At 43.4% G+C, this 17833-nt stretch overlaps 3 protein-coding genes across 6 annotated transcripts in view; 1 reads left to right on the plus strand and 2 right to left on the minus strand.

Moving 5' to 3' along the window:
* Positions 1 to 158: 158 nt before the first annotated feature.
* Positions 159 to 6666, minus strand: TP53I3 (tumor protein p53 inducible protein 3). Of its 2 annotated transcripts, XM_065928663.1 has the most exons (6): positions 6537 to 6666; positions 6131 to 6273; positions 3751 to 4018; positions 2590 to 2802; positions 1381 to 1577; positions 159 to 541 (listed from the first exon to the last, which is right to left on the minus strand). In XM_065928663.1, the coding sequence occupies exons 2-6, from the start codon at positions 6266 to 6268 to the stop codon at positions 359 to 361; spliced, it is 999 nt and encodes a 332-aa protein (XP_065784735.1). In that variant the 5' UTR covers positions 6269 to 6273; positions 6537 to 6666; the 3' UTR covers positions 159 to 358. The 2 variants fall into 2 exon arrangements, with proteins under 2 accessions (XP_065784735.1, XP_065784736.1); XM_065928664.1 differs by lacking the exon at positions 6537 to 6666 and having other exon boundaries at positions 6131 to 6528.
* On the minus strand, positions 6665 to 15752 carry PFN4 (profilin family member 4). Of its 3 annotated transcripts, none has more exons than XM_065928666.1 (5): positions 15655 to 15752; positions 14406 to 14534; positions 13988 to 14125; positions 13091 to 13196; positions 6665 to 12243 (listed from the first exon to the last, which is right to left on the minus strand). In XM_065928666.1, the coding sequence occupies exons 2-5, from the start codon at positions 14520 to 14522 to the stop codon at positions 12215 to 12217; spliced, it is 390 nt and encodes a 129-aa protein (XP_065784738.1). In that variant the 5' UTR covers positions 14523 to 14534; positions 15655 to 15752; the 3' UTR covers positions 6665 to 12214. The 3 variants fall into 3 exon arrangements, with proteins under 3 accessions (XP_065784738.1, XP_065784739.1, XP_065784737.1); XM_065928667.1 differs by having other exon boundaries at positions 6665 to 8968; positions 15629 to 15719; XM_065928665.1 differs by having other exon boundaries at positions 15629 to 15719.
* LOC136163875 (protein FAM228A-like) overlaps positions 15708 to 17833 on the plus strand; it is a 50171-nt gene continuing 48045 nt past the window's right edge. Inside the window, exons 1-2 of the mRNA XM_065928662.1 lie at positions 15708 to 15819; positions 16589 to 16716. Of these exons, the coding sequence (XP_065784734.1) occupies positions 16621 to 16716 (96 nt within the window). The 5' untranslated portion in view covers positions 15708 to 15819; positions 16589 to 16620. The remainder of the gene's footprint in view (positions 15820 to 16588; positions 16717 to 17833) is intronic.

The following is a 17833-nucleotide window of genomic DNA, read 5'->3' on the forward strand; positions in this document are numbered from 1 at the left end:
TCTGGCTGGTTGTGTTGTGGCCGACACTGCATCTGGTACTTAGAAGCCCTGGCGCTAGCGCAGGTCCCCGAAATTGGGCATGAGCTGACCAGGCCTCTACTCTAATCTCCGCGACTATGCCTGTCCCGACTCCCACCTCTCCCCCCAGCCGGCGACCGGAGTCCACGCGCCACTCGTCAAGTCCACTCTTTATTTCCTTAGACCGTCTTTATATTGATAATTTGAGGAGGCTGGTGGAGGAAAAGGGGGTTACAGGAGAGCCTGGAGTGGCGCCCGATAGGCTGACTGCGTACAGAGTTTTCTCCCAAGTTTGCTGTCGGAAGACTGAAGGTAGTCTTGTCTTGTACTACCCCCTTCTTCACTGGGGCAGCTCCAGGACGATTTTGCCCACGTTCTTGTTAGTCTCCATGTACTCATGGGCTTCTTGGATTTCAGCCACGGGGTAGACTCTGTCCAGAACCGGCAGTAAGCGTTGAGGGCCCTCCGTGGAGAAGTGGGGCAGAATTTGCTCTGTGAAAGCCTTCACCAGCATTTGCTTGTACTTAAGATAAGGAAAAGAAGACCGTCAGCCTGGATGGAGGCCTTTCTTTGTCACTCCCCACCCTGCTTAGCGTTTCTGCTTTCTCTGAAACTCGTACACATATGAAGTCACGAAAGGGTATGTAATAATCACCTCACTCCTAGCATGTATGTGCATGCCTCTAGATTTGTAAGCTCGGTTCTGTACTAGGTAAAGATCAAAGCCTGGAGAAAATATTAGTGTCACTGAAAGCTGAAGGACTCTTTTTAAATAAGGACTTCACACACACACAAAACAACCCCCCCAAAATAAATAAATAAATAAATAAGGACTTAAAGCAGGAGGCAGCCAGAGAGAGGACTTATATAGACTCAATTCATAAGAGATGCTTAACCCCTGTTATTCCCCAGCATGTGTGAAACCCTGTGAGGAGACATTCCCAAAGCTGGCACCTGTTGGAATGCTACACAATTTCAGGAATGTATAATCTGTTAAAAGTAGAAGCTTACTAACCTTACTTACCTAAGAGGTTTTCTTAGCACACTGAGAACAGTTCTGCCTTTGCAAACAAAAGTCTTGGTACTATTAGAAATACTTCCTAATATAGTCAAGGCTTTGTTCATTTTATATGAAGTTTACATACTATATTAAGTATTAGCCACCCTCTTTCCAAGATGTTGAGGCCTTCATCAACCAATTTTAATTAGTTCTTGAAATTAGGTTACCAGTTTATCCACAGTGGGACAGGTTTCTACAGGATCTCCAACTTAATATGTGATCCTTTCTCAGGATTATGTGAATGAATCACACTTTTCTGGATTATAGTTAAATCACATGTTTTATTTTCACCCATCACTCACCTTTTTGTCCCTAGATCTTAGAAGACTGGTAATCAGACTTCCCCTTTTAAAAAGTAGCTTTGAAAACAGAGGCCCATTGACGTCAGCTCCTCCCAGCAGACCATAGAGAACCCAGCGACCATCAAGAGCCAGGCAGTTGACATTTTTCTCCCAGTAGGAGCCACCTATGCAGTCTAGAATGAGGTTGACTCCAGCACCTTTCACATGAAACACAGATTTGTGATGCTAGTCAGAATCAGAAAGATTGGTGCAAAAGAAGATTACATGGCATATTTGTGGAAATATGGGTATAAATATATACAAGTGCAAGCAGTAAATCTATAGGCTGGAACCCAGAACATTGCTTATAGAACCATGGTTGTAAATGGAGTTTAGAGACCTGAAGTCTATCATATATGTGTGATATAGTTCATATTTTATGATCCCTGCCACAGCAAGGGGGAAATGGGGCAACACCATGATCTGGTATTTTCCTTGACCTCCACATAAGTAGAGACCCACTGGCACCCAAGGGAATAGGGGAGACCCACCCCAGCTTACAGGACAGGCTAGTCCATATCTAAGTTATGAAGTGTCTGCACAGGGTTCTCTGAATCATGGCTTTGCTAGCTTTCTTTTTAACTCTCTTTTTGATTCTTGTCAAAAAATGGAATGGGATGAGCCAAATATAAACAGATTTGGCTCTAGAATATAGAGGCATACACATCTACTTACCCACTTAGGGCGCTACCTACCAAAGCCTACTATGACCATCTCCAAACTAGTTTCTCCCAATCAAAAAATGTGCCAAAGAACTAAACAGACATTTTTCCAAAGAAGACTTACAGATGGCTAACAAACAAGTGCAATTCCAGGAAAATAAATGACCCAATCAAACTAGTTTCTACCCCTACTTGCTTTTAATTCACTACAGAGTGACTGGTTGGGAAAAAGAGGTCCTGAGTAATTCCAGGCCAACTCTGTGTGATTATCCCCTTTGTAAAAAGCATTTAAATTGTATCACTTATAAGAATGCCCATGAAAATCACCTTAGTCCTAAATACTGCCTGCCTGTCTCCAGTGGTCAAACAGTAGAGTACTAGAATTTGGCCTGGGCAGGTATTATGCTTTTAGCAGAGGGAAAAAAAATCCAGAAGCAACTTTGTGGCTGGTGAGAATTTTATTTAATTATCTCTGAAACTCCTGCTGAACTGCAGAAGCTTTATTTACCTTTAGTGAATTTCAGTGTTGCTTCAGAAAAATCCTCTTCTTTGTAATTGAATCCTGCAGCTGCTCCGAGCTTTTCTGCTATTTGAAGCTTCTGCTGGGAACTAGCTGTGACCAGAGGAGTAGCCCCAACCATCCGGGCAAGTTGGATGGCAGCTGTGCCCACACCACTTGCTCCTGCATGGATTAGCACAGAGTCTCCAGCCTGCACATTTCCTGTGATAGAAAGTACAGGAACAATTTTCTTTACTTTGCAACTGCTATACCTTTACCACATAGGCTTATTCTACCGTGATCACCTGGCCCTGGGACCACCAAATGTCAAATCTCTTGCTGTCTTATTTTAAAAATTTTATTTATTTGGCTGCATTGTGGCATGCAGGATCTTTGATCTTCGATGCAGTATGCAATTTCTTATTTGCGGCATGTGGGATCTGGTTCCCTGACCAGATTGAACCTGGGTCCCCTGCATTGGTAGCATGGAGTCATAGCCACTGGACCACCAGGGAAGTTCCCATCCTTCACTTGAGAGTGAAGCAGCCAATCTCACCTTGATACTTTTAGGCCACCTTGGTGTGCTTTCTGTCCATCACAGCTCTACCACCCTTCAAGTCCTTCTATTCCAGAAAGCCTTCTCTGACTTCGCCCATACCAACCTTTCTCACCTTAAGCTTCTGTTATAGTTTGTAGTTAGAGACAGGGCCACCCTTCCAAACACTGTGCTTGTCTTCCCAGTTACACTGACTTCCCCAAAGGCAGAGACCCTCACATGTGCTCTTGGCTGGCCTCAATGGGAGTGAGGAGGAATTAAAGAGTTGGTTGAATGGCTCCACCTGCTGCACTAGGGTTCTCAGAGAGCTTAGCAAGACTGAGAAGCTGGGACTACTACTGGGCTTACAGTGAGAAGATGCACACAGGCCTTCTATCCAGTGCTTACCAGTGCTTTTCTATCTGCTAACCATGATTTTCAGCCATATCAAGCCATTGCTACATAGTATGAGGATCTGATACTAAGTAGGGTGAGGTGCTGGGGTTGGGTGTTGCTCAGTGGCCAGATCAAAGCTGCCCTTCAGGAATACTGGGTTTTGAGGTGGCTGAGTTATGAATAAATGAGTAAATTGAACTGTGCTGTATGGCGTGAGCATGGGGTGGGGTGGTCCTTACCCACGAAATGTAATAGCTGGAAGGCGGTGAGCCAGGCCTCTGGGATGGCTGCAGCCTGGCACATGGTCAGTCCTGCCGGGATGGGCATGAGGAGCTCTGCAGGGACAGTGACATACTGAGCCTGGCCCCCGCCAGACAGCAGAACCATGGCTGGGTCCCCGACCTTCCAGGGTCCCTGGTAGCCAGCTCCCAGCTCTGCCACGTGTCCAGATGCCTCGAGTCCCAAAATGTTGCTGGCTCCTGGAGGTGGGGCATACTGGCCTTGTCTCTGTAGAAAGAGGACACACTAGGTAGTAAGCATGATCAGAAATCTGTGTCAGCATCCCTGGCTTTCTTCCCATAGCTCCCCTCCTCCCCCTTTAAGACAAAATTCAGGGTAAAATTAGGTTTTTTAAGTCAAGAAAGAGGGGAGGTAATTTGTTTCATACAAGTAAGAGACTATAGGTCCCATAATCAGTGAATGTGTAACTTGTATCACTTCCAGTCCTTGTATCATCTAAAGCCTTTGTTTTACAAATGAAGAAACTGACGCCTTGTCAGGGGAACCAGGGTAGCAAAACAAGTTAATAGCAAGACTAGTAACTAAACCATGGGCTTCCTAATGATATATCTCATATATCAAGTGCCAGGCTCTGTACTCATGCCTCACAATCGCCAGAGGCTGGAGACCAGAGGGACTGAACTAGGAGTGTGCATCAGAACAATTTGAGATCCTTTTGCAAAGTATACATGCCTGGATCCCTGCCCTATTTATTTTGAGTAAGTGTCCCTGTGATTCTGGTGTACATTTCTTAATCACTTCAAAAAATGCAGGTGACCCAGTTTAGTGCTTCTAGAAGAAGTTGGAAGAAAGTTCTTAAAAGCACTGCCCCCTGCCAGCTCTGGAACCCTCAGAGTGGAAAGAATACAGACTCAGGTGCCTTAAGACAAAGACCTCAGTCTGAATCACTGCTCCCCTGGTTACTAGTGTGTGGCTTTGGGCTCATTGCTGAACCTCTCTGACTCAGTTTCTTTGTCTGTAGAGTACAAATGGTGAACAGGGTTGCCTGAGGAGCGGTTAGGAGTCCTGATTTTCACTCAGGCAGCCCAGGTTTGACTCCTGGTGTAAGGATGCCAACCTTTGAGGCGGGGCTTCTCTAGTGGCTCAAATGGTAAAGAATCCACCTGCAACGTAAGAGACCTAGTTTCTGAAAGGTTGTTGCTGAACCAGGAAAGACGCCAGGATTCTTGGGCTCCGGAAGAGAGGAATTCAAACCAGGGCCAGTGACGAGGCTTGATCGCTCAGAGCTTTTGTGTAATAAAGTTGCGTTAAAGTATAGAAGAGATAGAGAAAGCTTCTGACATAGACATCAGAAGGGGGCAAGAAGAGTGCCCCCCTGCAAATCTTTAGCTGGATGTTATATAGCTACTAGCAAGCTGTTAATTATAGAAAGGAGATGTCTCAAAACTCAGCCCCAAGGCCCTCACCCACAACATGCATTTTGAGATAACACTGGCACCAGGTGAGTCATCCCGGGCCATAAAACCATTGACATGAATCTTGAAGAAAGGCAGGTTTCCAAGTAAATATATGGTTTCATTAACATAGATTAAGAGTAAAACATGCAGGTTTGTCAAGTCAGTTGCGAGTCTTAGGCAAAACCGACTTGAAGAAAGACAGAGTCGAGAATATAGTTCATTAACATAGCTTAAGACAAACATTTCCAAAAGAAAAATGCTTTGGTTAGCTCACGGTTTGAGAAAAGTTCAGGTGGAACCAGGTTTCATTATGGCAACACAGAATTTTAAGAGAAACCTCTTTAAATTTGTATAGAGAAGGGAAAAAATCTAGTGTTTGTTTCCTCCTGCCACTTAAGAGAGAGATAAAAAATGTCTGACACTTGAAGCCTATTTCCTCCATTTGGAGATCCCTGGCCTTCCTGCCTGTTATTCTCTCAGTTCAATCCCGGGTCATAAAGATCCCCTGGAGAAGGGAATGGCAACCTATTCCAGTATTTTTGCCCGAAGAATCCAGTGGACAGAGGAGGCTGGTGGGTTACAGTCCATGGGGTTGCAAAGAGTCAGACAAGACTGTTCTGATGCTTTGACTTTTTCACTTTCAAAGGAGATACAGGGAGGTCTAACACCCACCCCGCCAAGAAATGGGGAAGCCTGAGCAGACAGACAATGGAGTGACTCAGGGTGGCCTCTGCTGTGCACTTACCCCTTTTCTTTGTGTAAAACAAGGGAGGCTAAATGGTTCTAGTTTGAGAACCGGGAGGAAGCAGGTCATGACGAGCGTTAATGGCAGTGCCTCAAGTCTCCTTCATCTGTCTGGTGAATGTTTTTTAAAGACCGAGTTGCCCTGCTCAGTCCCAGCTGCTGCCAGACCCCTGGATACCTGGAGTAAGTCCGCCCTGTTGAGGGCGCTGGCTGCCACCTTCAGGAGGACTTCACCCTCTCCTGGGCTGGGCTTGGCCACTTCCTTCAAGTAAAGATTTTCTGGTCCTCCCGGCTTGTCAAAGTGCACAGCTATCATGGTCTCTGAGGACACACAGGGTACAGAAAACTTCTTTGAGGGGCCCAGTGCCCCACTGCCGGCCAGCGGCCTCCCTCAATCCGTCTGGCCGCCGGCCCCTGCTCTCCTTCCAGCGAGGCCCCTGCCGCCTCCAGGCCAACCCCGCGCGGAAGGCGCAGGCTGGGATGGGGGTGCAGGGAGCTGGCCGCACCGACTGGCTGCGGGCGGAGCAGGAAAACACTGAAGAGCATGAGGCAATTTTCACTCCCTCTGAGTTCGAATCTCCCACCTGTCTGGATCGCTGGAGCCAGTGTGAGCTCCTTACTTGCTCCAAGCCCGGCCTCTCTGCTGCTGTTGCTGCTGCTCCAGGTGACGGGGCGGTCCTGAGCGCCCGGCGGGTCCTAGGAGCTGGACGGCTGCACTCTGGGTAGTGCAGGGGGTGGGGTTGGCCGGAATCAACCCTCCCCTTCTTCCTTCTCCCTTGAAAATGCAAAGCTAGTGGCGGCAAATCAGATTTTTGTGAATTTTGAGCCTGTGGAATCTAGCCCTTCCTTTGGTTTAGCGTGAAATGCAGTTAGGCACTCAACTTTGAGAATCCTTCCCTCTCTCTAAGGGAACTAGAACCGGAACTCTTGGCGGGCGACCGGTCCGTTTCCCAGTCAGGCAGGCTTTTGGCTGGTTTGTGCTGTCAGTCTCTTTCTGCCCTTGGTCTCTGTAGTAAGGTGGGCAAGCAGGGTGCTTCTGAGAAAAAAAAAGAGGAGCGCTGGGGGGAAAGGGAGGATAAAAGCAGTCCTGGGATTCTTTAAACTTCTATGTTTCTCCTGTCTTTCCTGAGGATGAGGGAGTGGCCCCTGGAAGAGGCTGCCCAGTGAGGCAATTTAGCCTGGTTAAATAAAAGCCGTATAAATGCTTATTACATCAGGGTCTCTCAACCTCGCCACAATTGACATTTTGGACTAAATAATTTTTTGTTTGGAAAGACTTTCCAGTGCATCGTGGGGTGTTTAGCAGCACCCCTGGTCTCCACCCATTAGATACCAACAACACCCTTCTACAGTTGTGACAATAAAAAAAGTCTTGACATTGCGAGATATCCCTAGGGAGCAAAAAAACCACCTGCTTCTGATTACAAGCCACTGGATTAGAAGAATACACGTGTGTGTGCACCTGTATAAAAAGGTAACTTTTTTTTTTGCAGTGTCTTATAATTTGCCTCTTCACATGTGTTCTCTTATTTGAGTTTTTTTTTTTTTTTTTTGAGTTTTATGACACTTCACTAAAAAGGAATTGAGATGTATCAACAGAAAGATTAATTTGGTTTCAAGGGGCACATAGCTGATGAGTGTCAGAGCCAGCAATCAAACTCTCTCCTGATCCTGGCCAAGGCTCTAGAGTAGAAGGAAAGACTACCTGGGGCACCGATCTGTCCCTTCAGTTACAAACTCCCTTTCTCTTTATTTACATCCCTCTCCTGATATCCCTCTCTTGCAAGAAGGCTACCCAAATTACATATTTTTATAAGGCCTGTTTTCCAGAAACGCCTGTCAGCCACTGTCCCTCCTTTTGTCATCTTTGTCAAAACCACTATTGCAAGAAAAGGGACAGAAGAAGCCCAACAGTGTATTCAGAGGAAAGGTTCATAGGAGGCCTTTTCTGGAAACTGTGGTGAGTATTTTTTCAGAAATAGCCTTTTTTTTTTTTTTTATTAGTTGGAGGCTAATTACTTCACAGCATTTCAGTGGGTTTTGTCATATATTGACATGAATCAGCCATGGAATTATATGTATTCCCCGTCCCGATCCCCCCTCCCACCTCCCTCTCCACCCGATTCCTCTGGGTCTTCCCAGTGCACCAGGCCCGAGCACTTGTCTCATGCATCTGTGGTGGGTATTTTTTGCTACTTTTTTTGGGTAGGCTCTAGTGTCTCAGAGGGACCATGTCCCAGGGAGGGCAGGAACTTATTATACTGCTGACTCCCTGATAATTAAAGAATAAGACCCAGGGGACTTCCCTGGAGGTCCAGTGGTTAGGACTCAAAGCTTCCATCGCTGGTGGCATGGACTCCACCCCTGATTTCGGAACTAAGATCCCACAAGCCACACAGAGCAACAGGCCTTACGAAAATACGTAATTGTGCGTCTTAGGACACTAACCTCCCAAAGGGTCAACAGAGAGCTCTGCTGGAAACTACAAAAACAGGTTAATTTCCTTAAAACATCCTTGCTCCAGCCCCTTTTTGTCAAAATATAAGTTGTGGAATTGGGTGGTAAATTTTAGATGACTGGTTGTTGCAGCAGTATTCCACAGTCCACATCTCTGGCCTTAGAGGAACTCCCCCACAGGTTCATGTTTTAGCAGAACAAGCAAGATCTGTGTTAAGAATTAGGTGGAAGCATGTGTCCCAGAAACCCAGCTGATGTGAGGGTACAACTGCTGCTGCTTATCCTGATGGGGGTGAGGGCATAATCTCTCCCAGATGGCCTCTGAAAGGTTCTGCGTAAACCAGCAGCTTCTGTGGTAACCACGCTCAAGCTTGGACAGCCCAGCAGCTCAGTGATGACATCTGGTCCTTGCCTAGAGGAGCTGGGGCAGTTCACCTCTGGGTACCATGCCAGCTTCTGTGCCTGCAGGACTTTGTCTGGGCTCTTCCTCCCCTCTCTCCATGGGCACTCCGCCCAGAGGTTGAAGGGCAAATCTCAGGAGCAAAGACTCAGGAAGGCGCTAGGAAAGGAAAGAGGTTGGAGTCAGCTTGGTGGGGCTGCCTATTTGGTTACCTGCCTCTGCCATTTTCCTGGGGACCCATCCCTATGACTCAGAACCCAAGACAGTTCTTACTCCAGGCAGTGGTCTTCATCAGTAGACAAAAAGCATTTTTAAAAGCTGCGTTCCTCATATTTTAAAGTTGATACCTAAAATTTTCCATCTTACATTTAAGGTGGTACAAAAGATATGGTTTCTGGCCATAAATACTGACATTTAAAACTTATATCAGGCTTTTAAATGTATCAAGTGGAGTTGGATTTTAGAGCAATTTGATACTATAATCATCCACTAAAAAGTACCCAAACAAGTTCTTTAACAGTTGGAAGTTTTAAAATTTCATTTTTTCCCAATACTTATATTTTCATTCTACATAAAAATTACATCCTGCTATGTTTTATGCTTTATTGATCATTCTTATCTGCAACAAAATACATGTAACCTGACATTAGTTTAAAAATTTTCTGTGATTGTGGGGCTATAAAGTGTTAAATTTCTTCTGGGTTTACTTATTATTACAGTATTATTAGTTCACAGCTGATCAAAACATTATTTTGAATTACTTTTATGTTATTTAAAGTATTATTTTAGGGGAAGTCCCTTTCAGTCCAGTGGTTAGGACTCTCTGCTCTCACTGCTTAGGTTCCAGGTTCTATCCCTGGTCAGAGAACTAAAATCCCACAGGCTGCATGGCATGGCCAAAGTAAAAGTATTATTTTGAATGTTAATAATTATTGAATATAAAATTTTTATTGGACCATTGGTGGGGTTGAATTTTTCCAAATAATGTCATCTGTGGATGAATATTAATTTTTGCTTGAATGAGACTAGTTTCAGCATTAATCTTTTTCATTGTTATGGACAAGCTCTGAGAAACCTAATTTGCATAAATTAGAAGGGAAAGAAATTTCTTTATAGGAATGTCAGCCAATTATTTGAATACCTCTGAATTATATGATAAAAACCATATAAGGATTTATCATCCGAGATTATTTTCAGTGATCTGTTAGCTGGTAACTTAATTAAGTCTTACTTTAATTTTGTTGAAAGCAAAGATTTGGAAACCATTCAAGCTGTAAGGGATTAGTTACCCAGTCCTATGTGTCGTTCTCAGCTTCTGGGATTATTGCCAACAAAGCTTTGCAAAGATTTATCAAATGACTATTATTTCTGCTTCTGTTTCTTAGAGGCCCCTTGTTTATATATATTCAGGAGGATGTTGAAAGTAAAAGAGTTAATTCCAATACACTTTTTTGCTAAGACAATTCTTTGGACCAAATCCTTCTAAATATGTATTTGGGGGGGAGGGATGAACTGGTAGATTGGGGTTGACATATACACAGTACTATATATAAAATAGAAAACTAATAAGAATCTACTGTATAGCACAGGGAACTCTACTCGATACTCTAATGATCTAGGAATCTAGAATCTAAGAAAGAGTGGCTATATGTATATGTGTAACTGATTTACTTTGCTGTAGAGCAGAAACTAATGGAACATTGTAAATCAACTGTACTCCAATATAGATTTAAAAAGTAAATATATTTTAATTGACATCTTGGCATTGTAAACTTAACCCATTTATCAGCAATCTGTGACATTCTTATTGGCAAAGCCAGCCACCATTGTTAAACTAATCAGCCAACTCATATTTCTATCAGGAAAGGTTTCTCATTTTTCAAGTAATCATGTTATTTCATGTCTTTATGATAACTGTCTTGCTTCTGAATTTTAAGAAACGTGGATAAGACGAAGAGTCTTTCTCTCCTGGATGAATTATGATACAAAGATTTTCACTATTTCTCAATGATGCTCTTTTTGATTTATTCACATGGGACTCTTCTTCACATATGATGTATTTTTTACAATACAGGATGGAAGAGCTCATTAAGTTTAAAAATAATTGAGAATTTTCCTTTCCTTTGGCACCTTGCAGTTCTTACACTCCAAGCCAAGTATTACAGTAGGACTGGGGCTGAATGAGAGTAGGCCTTTCTTTTGCATCCTGGGAGAACTGGCATTACTGGCTCAATCACAACTGGTAAATTTTAGGAAAATACATATGGAAGTTGGGGACCTGGGGAAAAAAAATGAATCCCTTGAGTACATTCATGCCTGTATGTACCATTTCAAGTCTTTGTGAACTATCAGGACAAAAATTTTCCTTGTTCGGAGACCCCTGTTTCAGAACATCACCTGCTTCCTGGGCACCTCCACAGGGTGCTGCCATCAAAGGGTCCCTTTTGTGGGTCTGAGTAGCTGAGCCAGACCGGAACTTTGTGGTAAGAATTGTAGGAAGCAACTAGACCGTGCTACATAGGAGGACTCTAGACAGTGACGCATTTGCCTTGATGAAGTTTATGAAATAGCCTCCCACTCGGCACTCAGCAGTGCAGTGTGTGTGTGTGTGTGTGTGGGAAATGTGAGCAGCCAAGAGGCTTCATGATAGCTTCAGTATTTTAGAGATCACTGTGATCCAAGATCAGACCTGCCTTGCAGGCTCAAAACCTCAGTCTGTCGGCATGTGGAGAGTGGGTGTACAGTCCACATAACTAAGTTATAAAACTCAGATGTCAGTGTTCTGATTTAAAAGGAGAAATAGTTGGCATGAGGTCTGACCCCCAAATCTCTAGATAGATCTACATGGAAAGCCAAATGGTGAGCAAAGATTCTGGACAAGATGGGATGATTAAGATGAACTGAATGTTTAATACTTAATCTGGCTAAGATAGCAAGATATATCCACCTTTTTACCCAGTACAACCTTGCCATTAAGACCAGAAGTGATATAATAAATATTTTTAGCTTTTGTCCCTGGTCCTCCAACCGCTGATCTCTGGAGAGGGGAGAGGGACTGGAGATTAATTCAATCATTCTTGCATTCTTGGCATATCCAACAATATGTGTGGGAATACAAGAGACTCATAGAGGAGTCTTCCAACAGATATACTCTATGAAACTATCAGTGCCTCACATTCATGCCAATGAACAACACTAAAGAAAAAAAAAAAGAAAGTGGATTAAATAATTCCAATTAAAGAAGAGAATCTCTTGATATGAGAAAAATTGCTTCCTTAATTCATTCTTCCTTTTCAGTATCTTTTGCCTAGGGTTTTTAAACCACAAAATAAGGCATTTATTTCTTTAGGATCTATAATTTTCTTCTAAAATCATAAAAGCCATCTTTCATAGTCCTTTGATGACTTAATTCCCTTTTCTTCTTAGATAGTCTCCTGAAAGAAAACAATATGGTTATTATTTGACCATATTATTTACTGATGAACAGTAAATAGTAAAAACATGATTCATTCACAATAATAACAATATGATTCATTCATTTATTCCATAAAAATTTGTGAGTGACTACTATATACTAGGCACTGTGTTAAGTGCCTTGGAGATACAAGGATGACTGTATAGTTAAGACCCAGTCCCTGACTTCAAGGAGTTCATTGTCTGTTTGGGGAGACAATGTCTATTGTCTATTATATGTTTCTACACTCTTCCATAATAAAAATTTTATTTCCCAAAATTTCTATAATTATGCATAATTTTTATAGAGAAAAATACAATTAAAACTCTCATAGATATATCTCATAGCTGTAATTTCCTAGTTCTACATTAGATCTTTATTTGTAAATGTAGACACGGAAGGGGAATCCACTAGACACCAAGAAGACAGCTGCCTGGCTCACAGTGATTTCTTTTTCTGTAGAAGGCCCTTTAATAGAGGATGGCCCCCAGCAGCTACATCTCTGCTTTTTCACCTTGCCCTCCCCACCGCCTATCCCCAGCTGACTGATATAAGGGTAATGAATATGATCTGAGACTTGTCAGATCAGGGTTCTAAAAGAAATTAAGAGGATGCAAGGCTTGACCATGACGCCATGAGGAAAGGAGGCAGTTTGCAATGGGAGATAACAAAGCTGACGGTCTTAGGAGGAAAGACTGGAGGAGGATTCATTGTTCCAGTCCCTGGAGTCCATTTTTCCTGTGACTCAGCTAGTTTGACTGCATTACTTGCAGTCAGAAGACTTTACTACCACAGCAAAGAAAGACAGGCATTGGGAACAAACTTACCCAACTTCTCTGTGGCTTCTACACAGACACTAGGATACATGCCTTCAGAGTAAGTTGCCACCAGAAGATACAGATGGGTCTTCACAACAATCACACCAGTGTTTTCCTGGATAAAAATAAAACAGAATTCTCTTCTCTTGATTTTAACAACAGGACTAGCATTACCCTCCAGCCATACTTTTCACGATTTCCTGACTCATATTCACGTTTGTTTTTGGATAATCTTACTTTTTTCACTAGTTTAGTTGTTTCCTTAAAAAGTTTCAGACTGTTGTAATAACAGCATGTGTATTCTGAAAAAGCTCTCAAATTGATTGTAGTATTTCCCTGTCCTGATGAGAACAACAGATGTCATGGAAAGGAAATATATTTTGGAATTAGATCACTCTGGGCTTGAATCCCAGCACTTCCATTTTCTGCTGTGACTATGGAGGAGTTATTGAACCTTCTTAAGCCTCAGTTTCCTCATCTGTAAATGAGGTTACTTAATGTATAATGTGGGTGATGTGTGCCTAAGCCATAATACAAGGCAACCAGAAATACGACTATCATCCCCTTGTTATAGGAACATCGAACCAACAGTTGTTTTAAGCACAAGAGTAATACCACTTTTTTAAAAGAAGGATAATATCGAGTATGAGAGCTGAACTGCCGTGGAGAGAGACAGTTCAGGCAATATTCAGTTGATAAAATCCGGAATGAATGGTTCCCAAAACCAGGCTCTGTTAGTACTTTCTTTAACATATGCCTTCATGGCACTAGACTGCTGCTATCTCAAATACTGCCACTGCAGTAACAGGCTTAGTCTGTTTTAAAGATAGGATCAGGAGAGGCATAGAAAACTTGGAGTCAAACTCAAAAGTTTTTACCAGTTGTCTTCATGTCTTGAACACTCACATTCTTGGCATAAAGAGAATAGTCATCTGCCCGGACACATTTGTAGTCCTTCTCCTTGAAATACAATCCTTCTCTTCTGGTTTTCAAAGGGTTTTTGGCAAACCCATTTACAAGTGTTCGGACATCACTGGGCATTACCTACAGAGGTTAAACAGACTAGAAATCAGCAAACGATGGGGAAGTGGCCAGATTTGACCCACTACCAGTTTTCTTAGGCCTATGAGCTAACAATGGTTTTTACATTTTTAAAAAGTTGAAAAAAATAAAACTATTTTGCAATATGTAAAAACTACATGGAATTCAGATTTCAGTGTTCATAAAGTTTTATTGGAATATTATCACTCCCTTTCCTTTATTATCTATGGCCTTTTTACAGAAAAAGACTTAAACTCTTACACCAAACTTGTTTTTTTCTTACACTAAATCCTGGTGATGCTACACATAGGCTTCTCTCCTGGAGTTTGATGAGGGCTGCACTGTCCACATGCTTTGTTCCCAGGAGTGTATCTAACAGTAAGTTCTGCAAATGGCTCATGCTCCCTCAGTTCTGAAAAAAAGGGAACTGCAGTTGAAATCATCTGCTCCAGGCTAGCTTTTAAAAGATGTCCCCAAGACATTCAGAACAGCTTTAATATCAACAGCTTTAACTGAAAAGATGCATAGTGAAAATGGTGGTCCACCATCCAGTGCCCACCAACACTAAAAAGAGGAAAACAGAATCACAGAAAATCAGCTCAGAGGGTTTTGAGTTTGGAAATTCACAGCTTATAACTTTTTCTATGTCAGCGGTTTGTATCAGAATCACCTAGGATTAAAACCAACAAGAAACCTGACTAAATGGAGAACTACTGAAGTAAACAAGACTAAATGAGATATGCCAGTCATTCAGTCCTCACGTTCTTTTCCCTCTGACCAGCATCAGCACCATGGACACTGGTCAATACCTCAGGCCAAAAACACATGGTGGCTCAAACGTAAAGAATCCACCTGCAATGCGGGAGGCATGGGTTCAATCCCTGGGTTGGGAAGATCCCCTGGAGGAGGGCATGGCAATCCACTCCGGTATTCTTGCCTGGAGAATCCCCATGGACAGAGAAGCCTGGCGGGCTACAGTCCATGGGGTCGCGAAGAGTCGGACACGACTGGGCAACGAAACACAGCCCGCAAAAACACCTTGCGGAACCTAGAGCGACATTTTTCCTACAAGTTTCCAAGTCTTCTTGGACGGTCCTCATAGGGGACAACGTCTACAAACACTCGTCCTTCCAAGAGATCCTAAGTGCAAGGCGCCCCTAGCCCGCCACTCCCATCGTGGTGATTTGGCCCTCGAGAGTTCCCCGGAGCTGAGTTACTGAGGGAGAGGGAGGGGGTTTAAATCCGGTCTGGTTGTTTGGGGGGCGGGGGGGGAGGAGACGCACAGGAGGCACTGAAGGCTTGGGGAGTCGCTGCGGGGACAGACCTATTAAACCCAGCAGCCTCGGAAAGGATCCCAGCGCTCCACCGAGGCCTGGCTAGAGGCGCGGACGGCCGTCAACGGACGCAGGGGAAGGCGGGGCGAGAGGGCGATGAGCCCAGCTACTGGCTGTGGCAGCTGCCCATCACCGAGAAGCGCTCTATCTTCGCACGCAAACCAGGACCTACCGGCGGGCGCGGGCGCTACTGCTTACCAGGTTCCCTCTCAGCCTGACGCGGCCGCGGGAGCGCACTTGTGCGCGGCTCCGGGACGCAGCAGTCGCCGCGTCGGAGGTGTCGTGGGGCGGTTCCTATCGAATCACTGGACGCAGAACGTTCTCGTCTACCAAGGCGACGGCCTCGAGCTGATTGGGCCGCAGGTGCGGCGGGCTGTCCCGCCTAAGCCGACCGCTCTGGCACTGTAGGCTGTCGGGTCTGGCTCTCGCGTGATGCAGAGGAGCCGAAGGCTCTGCCAGTTTTGAGGGGAGCTGAGGTGCCAGTTGCGGCCATTCAACTTTTCCGCGGCGGAGGCCGCTCGCACCTTGCTCACCGGGTAGGGGTGAAGGGGCGGGGTCGTGCGTGTTGTAGGTTCTACCAGGGACACAGGCTTTATGACAGCTTCTCAGGCACCGGCGGGCGCGGGGGGCTGGGAGGGGAGCAGTTTGGGCCTTTTAGAGCTTGAAGACCAGCAAATTTTGTTCAAAAGCCCTTCCTTCCTTCTCTAAGAGGCCCATCCTGTGTGTGTGCTTCAGGAGCCATAAAGTTGCAGCTTCGGAAAGCTGCACACGCGCCTCCTTGAGGCCAGGCTGAGAATTGCTGCACCGGCTCGATTGAGCAATGTTGTGGGGAGCCTGGCTTCTCAGGGGGCTCCGCTAGTCGGTCCAGAAGGAGCTCCTCTGCTTAAAGGAGGCAGGCTCGGAAGACATCAGCAGAAGCTTGTGGACAGACTCTGAAAAAAGGAAACTGCAGCCGGAGTAATCTTCTCTGGCTAGCTTTTAAAAGGCCTGTGAATACAAATGTCCCCTCTCACTTTAGGAAAAATATGATGTCTAATGTTCAGAATCTGTTTCATGTCCATCTATGGTCACAAATATTAATTAGAGAGAAAATACACGTGAATGCTCGTTACTAAGGAAGCTCATTTTTTAGTTTTTCTAGGGAATCTGTTATTTGTGACCACAATGAAAAGTTATGAGAATGATCTGATAACTGACAAGCTTCCCAAGCTCAAGAGCTCAAGAGAATGGTTGGAGCCACAGCCACTTTCTTTTATGGAGGTATCATAGTAATGGCATTTTAAAGTTTATACTTGGGTAGTTGCATTGAAAAGTGGCTTGTGCTAAATTTTTTCTGTTTTCTGTTTAATTCTGCTCTTTATTATCCCCTTCTTTCTATTAACTATTTTCTTGGCTCTTCATTTTCCAGTTTCTTACGGTGGAATAATGTCACTGGTTACATACCTTTTTAATAAAGTTACAACGTTTCTCCTGAAGCATTACTTTAGCTACATCACCCAAATTTATTTATGTCGTGGGTTTTTTTTTTTTTAGATTATTTCTTTTTTTTTCTACACAGCTTTATTAAGATATACTTGATATATAATGAATTGCATATATTTAAAGTGTACAATTTGGTAAAATTTGAGCTATGTATTCATGCATGAAACCATCACCACAGCCGAGACAGCAAACATTCAGTACTCCCAAAGTGTCTTCATTGTGTCCCTTTTTAAGCGCCTCCCCTTCCACTTTCTATCACTTTAGTTTATTTTGCATTTAAATTTTTTGTACAAATGTGATCTTAAGGTATATATTATTTTTGTGTGGTTCAGTATAATTTGTGATTCTTCCATGTTGTTTCATGTATCAGTACTTCATTCTTTTTTGTTACTGTTGAATACTATATACCCTAGTTTGTACATCCTGTTGCATATTTGGATTAACAGTTTTTGGCTATAACAAGTAAAGCTGTTAGAAACATTCACATACATATCTTTGTAGGGACATGTGTTTTCATTACTCTTGGGTAAATATCTAGTTGTGGAATGCCTAGGTGATATGGTAAATGAAATTTAACATTTTATGAAACTGCCAAACTGTTTTCCAAAGTTATTTTATATTTCCACTAGCAGTGTATGGGAGTTCCAGTGTTTTACAGCCTAGCCAGCATTTGGTTACAGTCTTTTTTTTTTTTTTTTTTTCGGTTACATTCTTTGTGTGTGTGTGTAGTCTTTAATTTGAGACATTCTAAAAAAGATGTAGAGTGGCATTTCATTGTGTTTTTAATTTGAATTTCCCTAGTAACTAATGATATTGAGCATCTTTTTATGTCTAACTTGCCATGTATATATATATATTTGTTGATGAAGTGTTTGTTCAGATATTTTGTGCATTT

Source organism: Muntiacus reevesi, chromosome 3 (assembly GCF_963930625.1).
Source record: "Muntiacus reevesi chromosome 3, mMunRee1.1, whole genome shotgun sequence".
Taxonomy (NCBI): domain Eukaryota; kingdom Metazoa; phylum Chordata; class Mammalia; order Artiodactyla; family Cervidae; genus Muntiacus; species Muntiacus reevesi.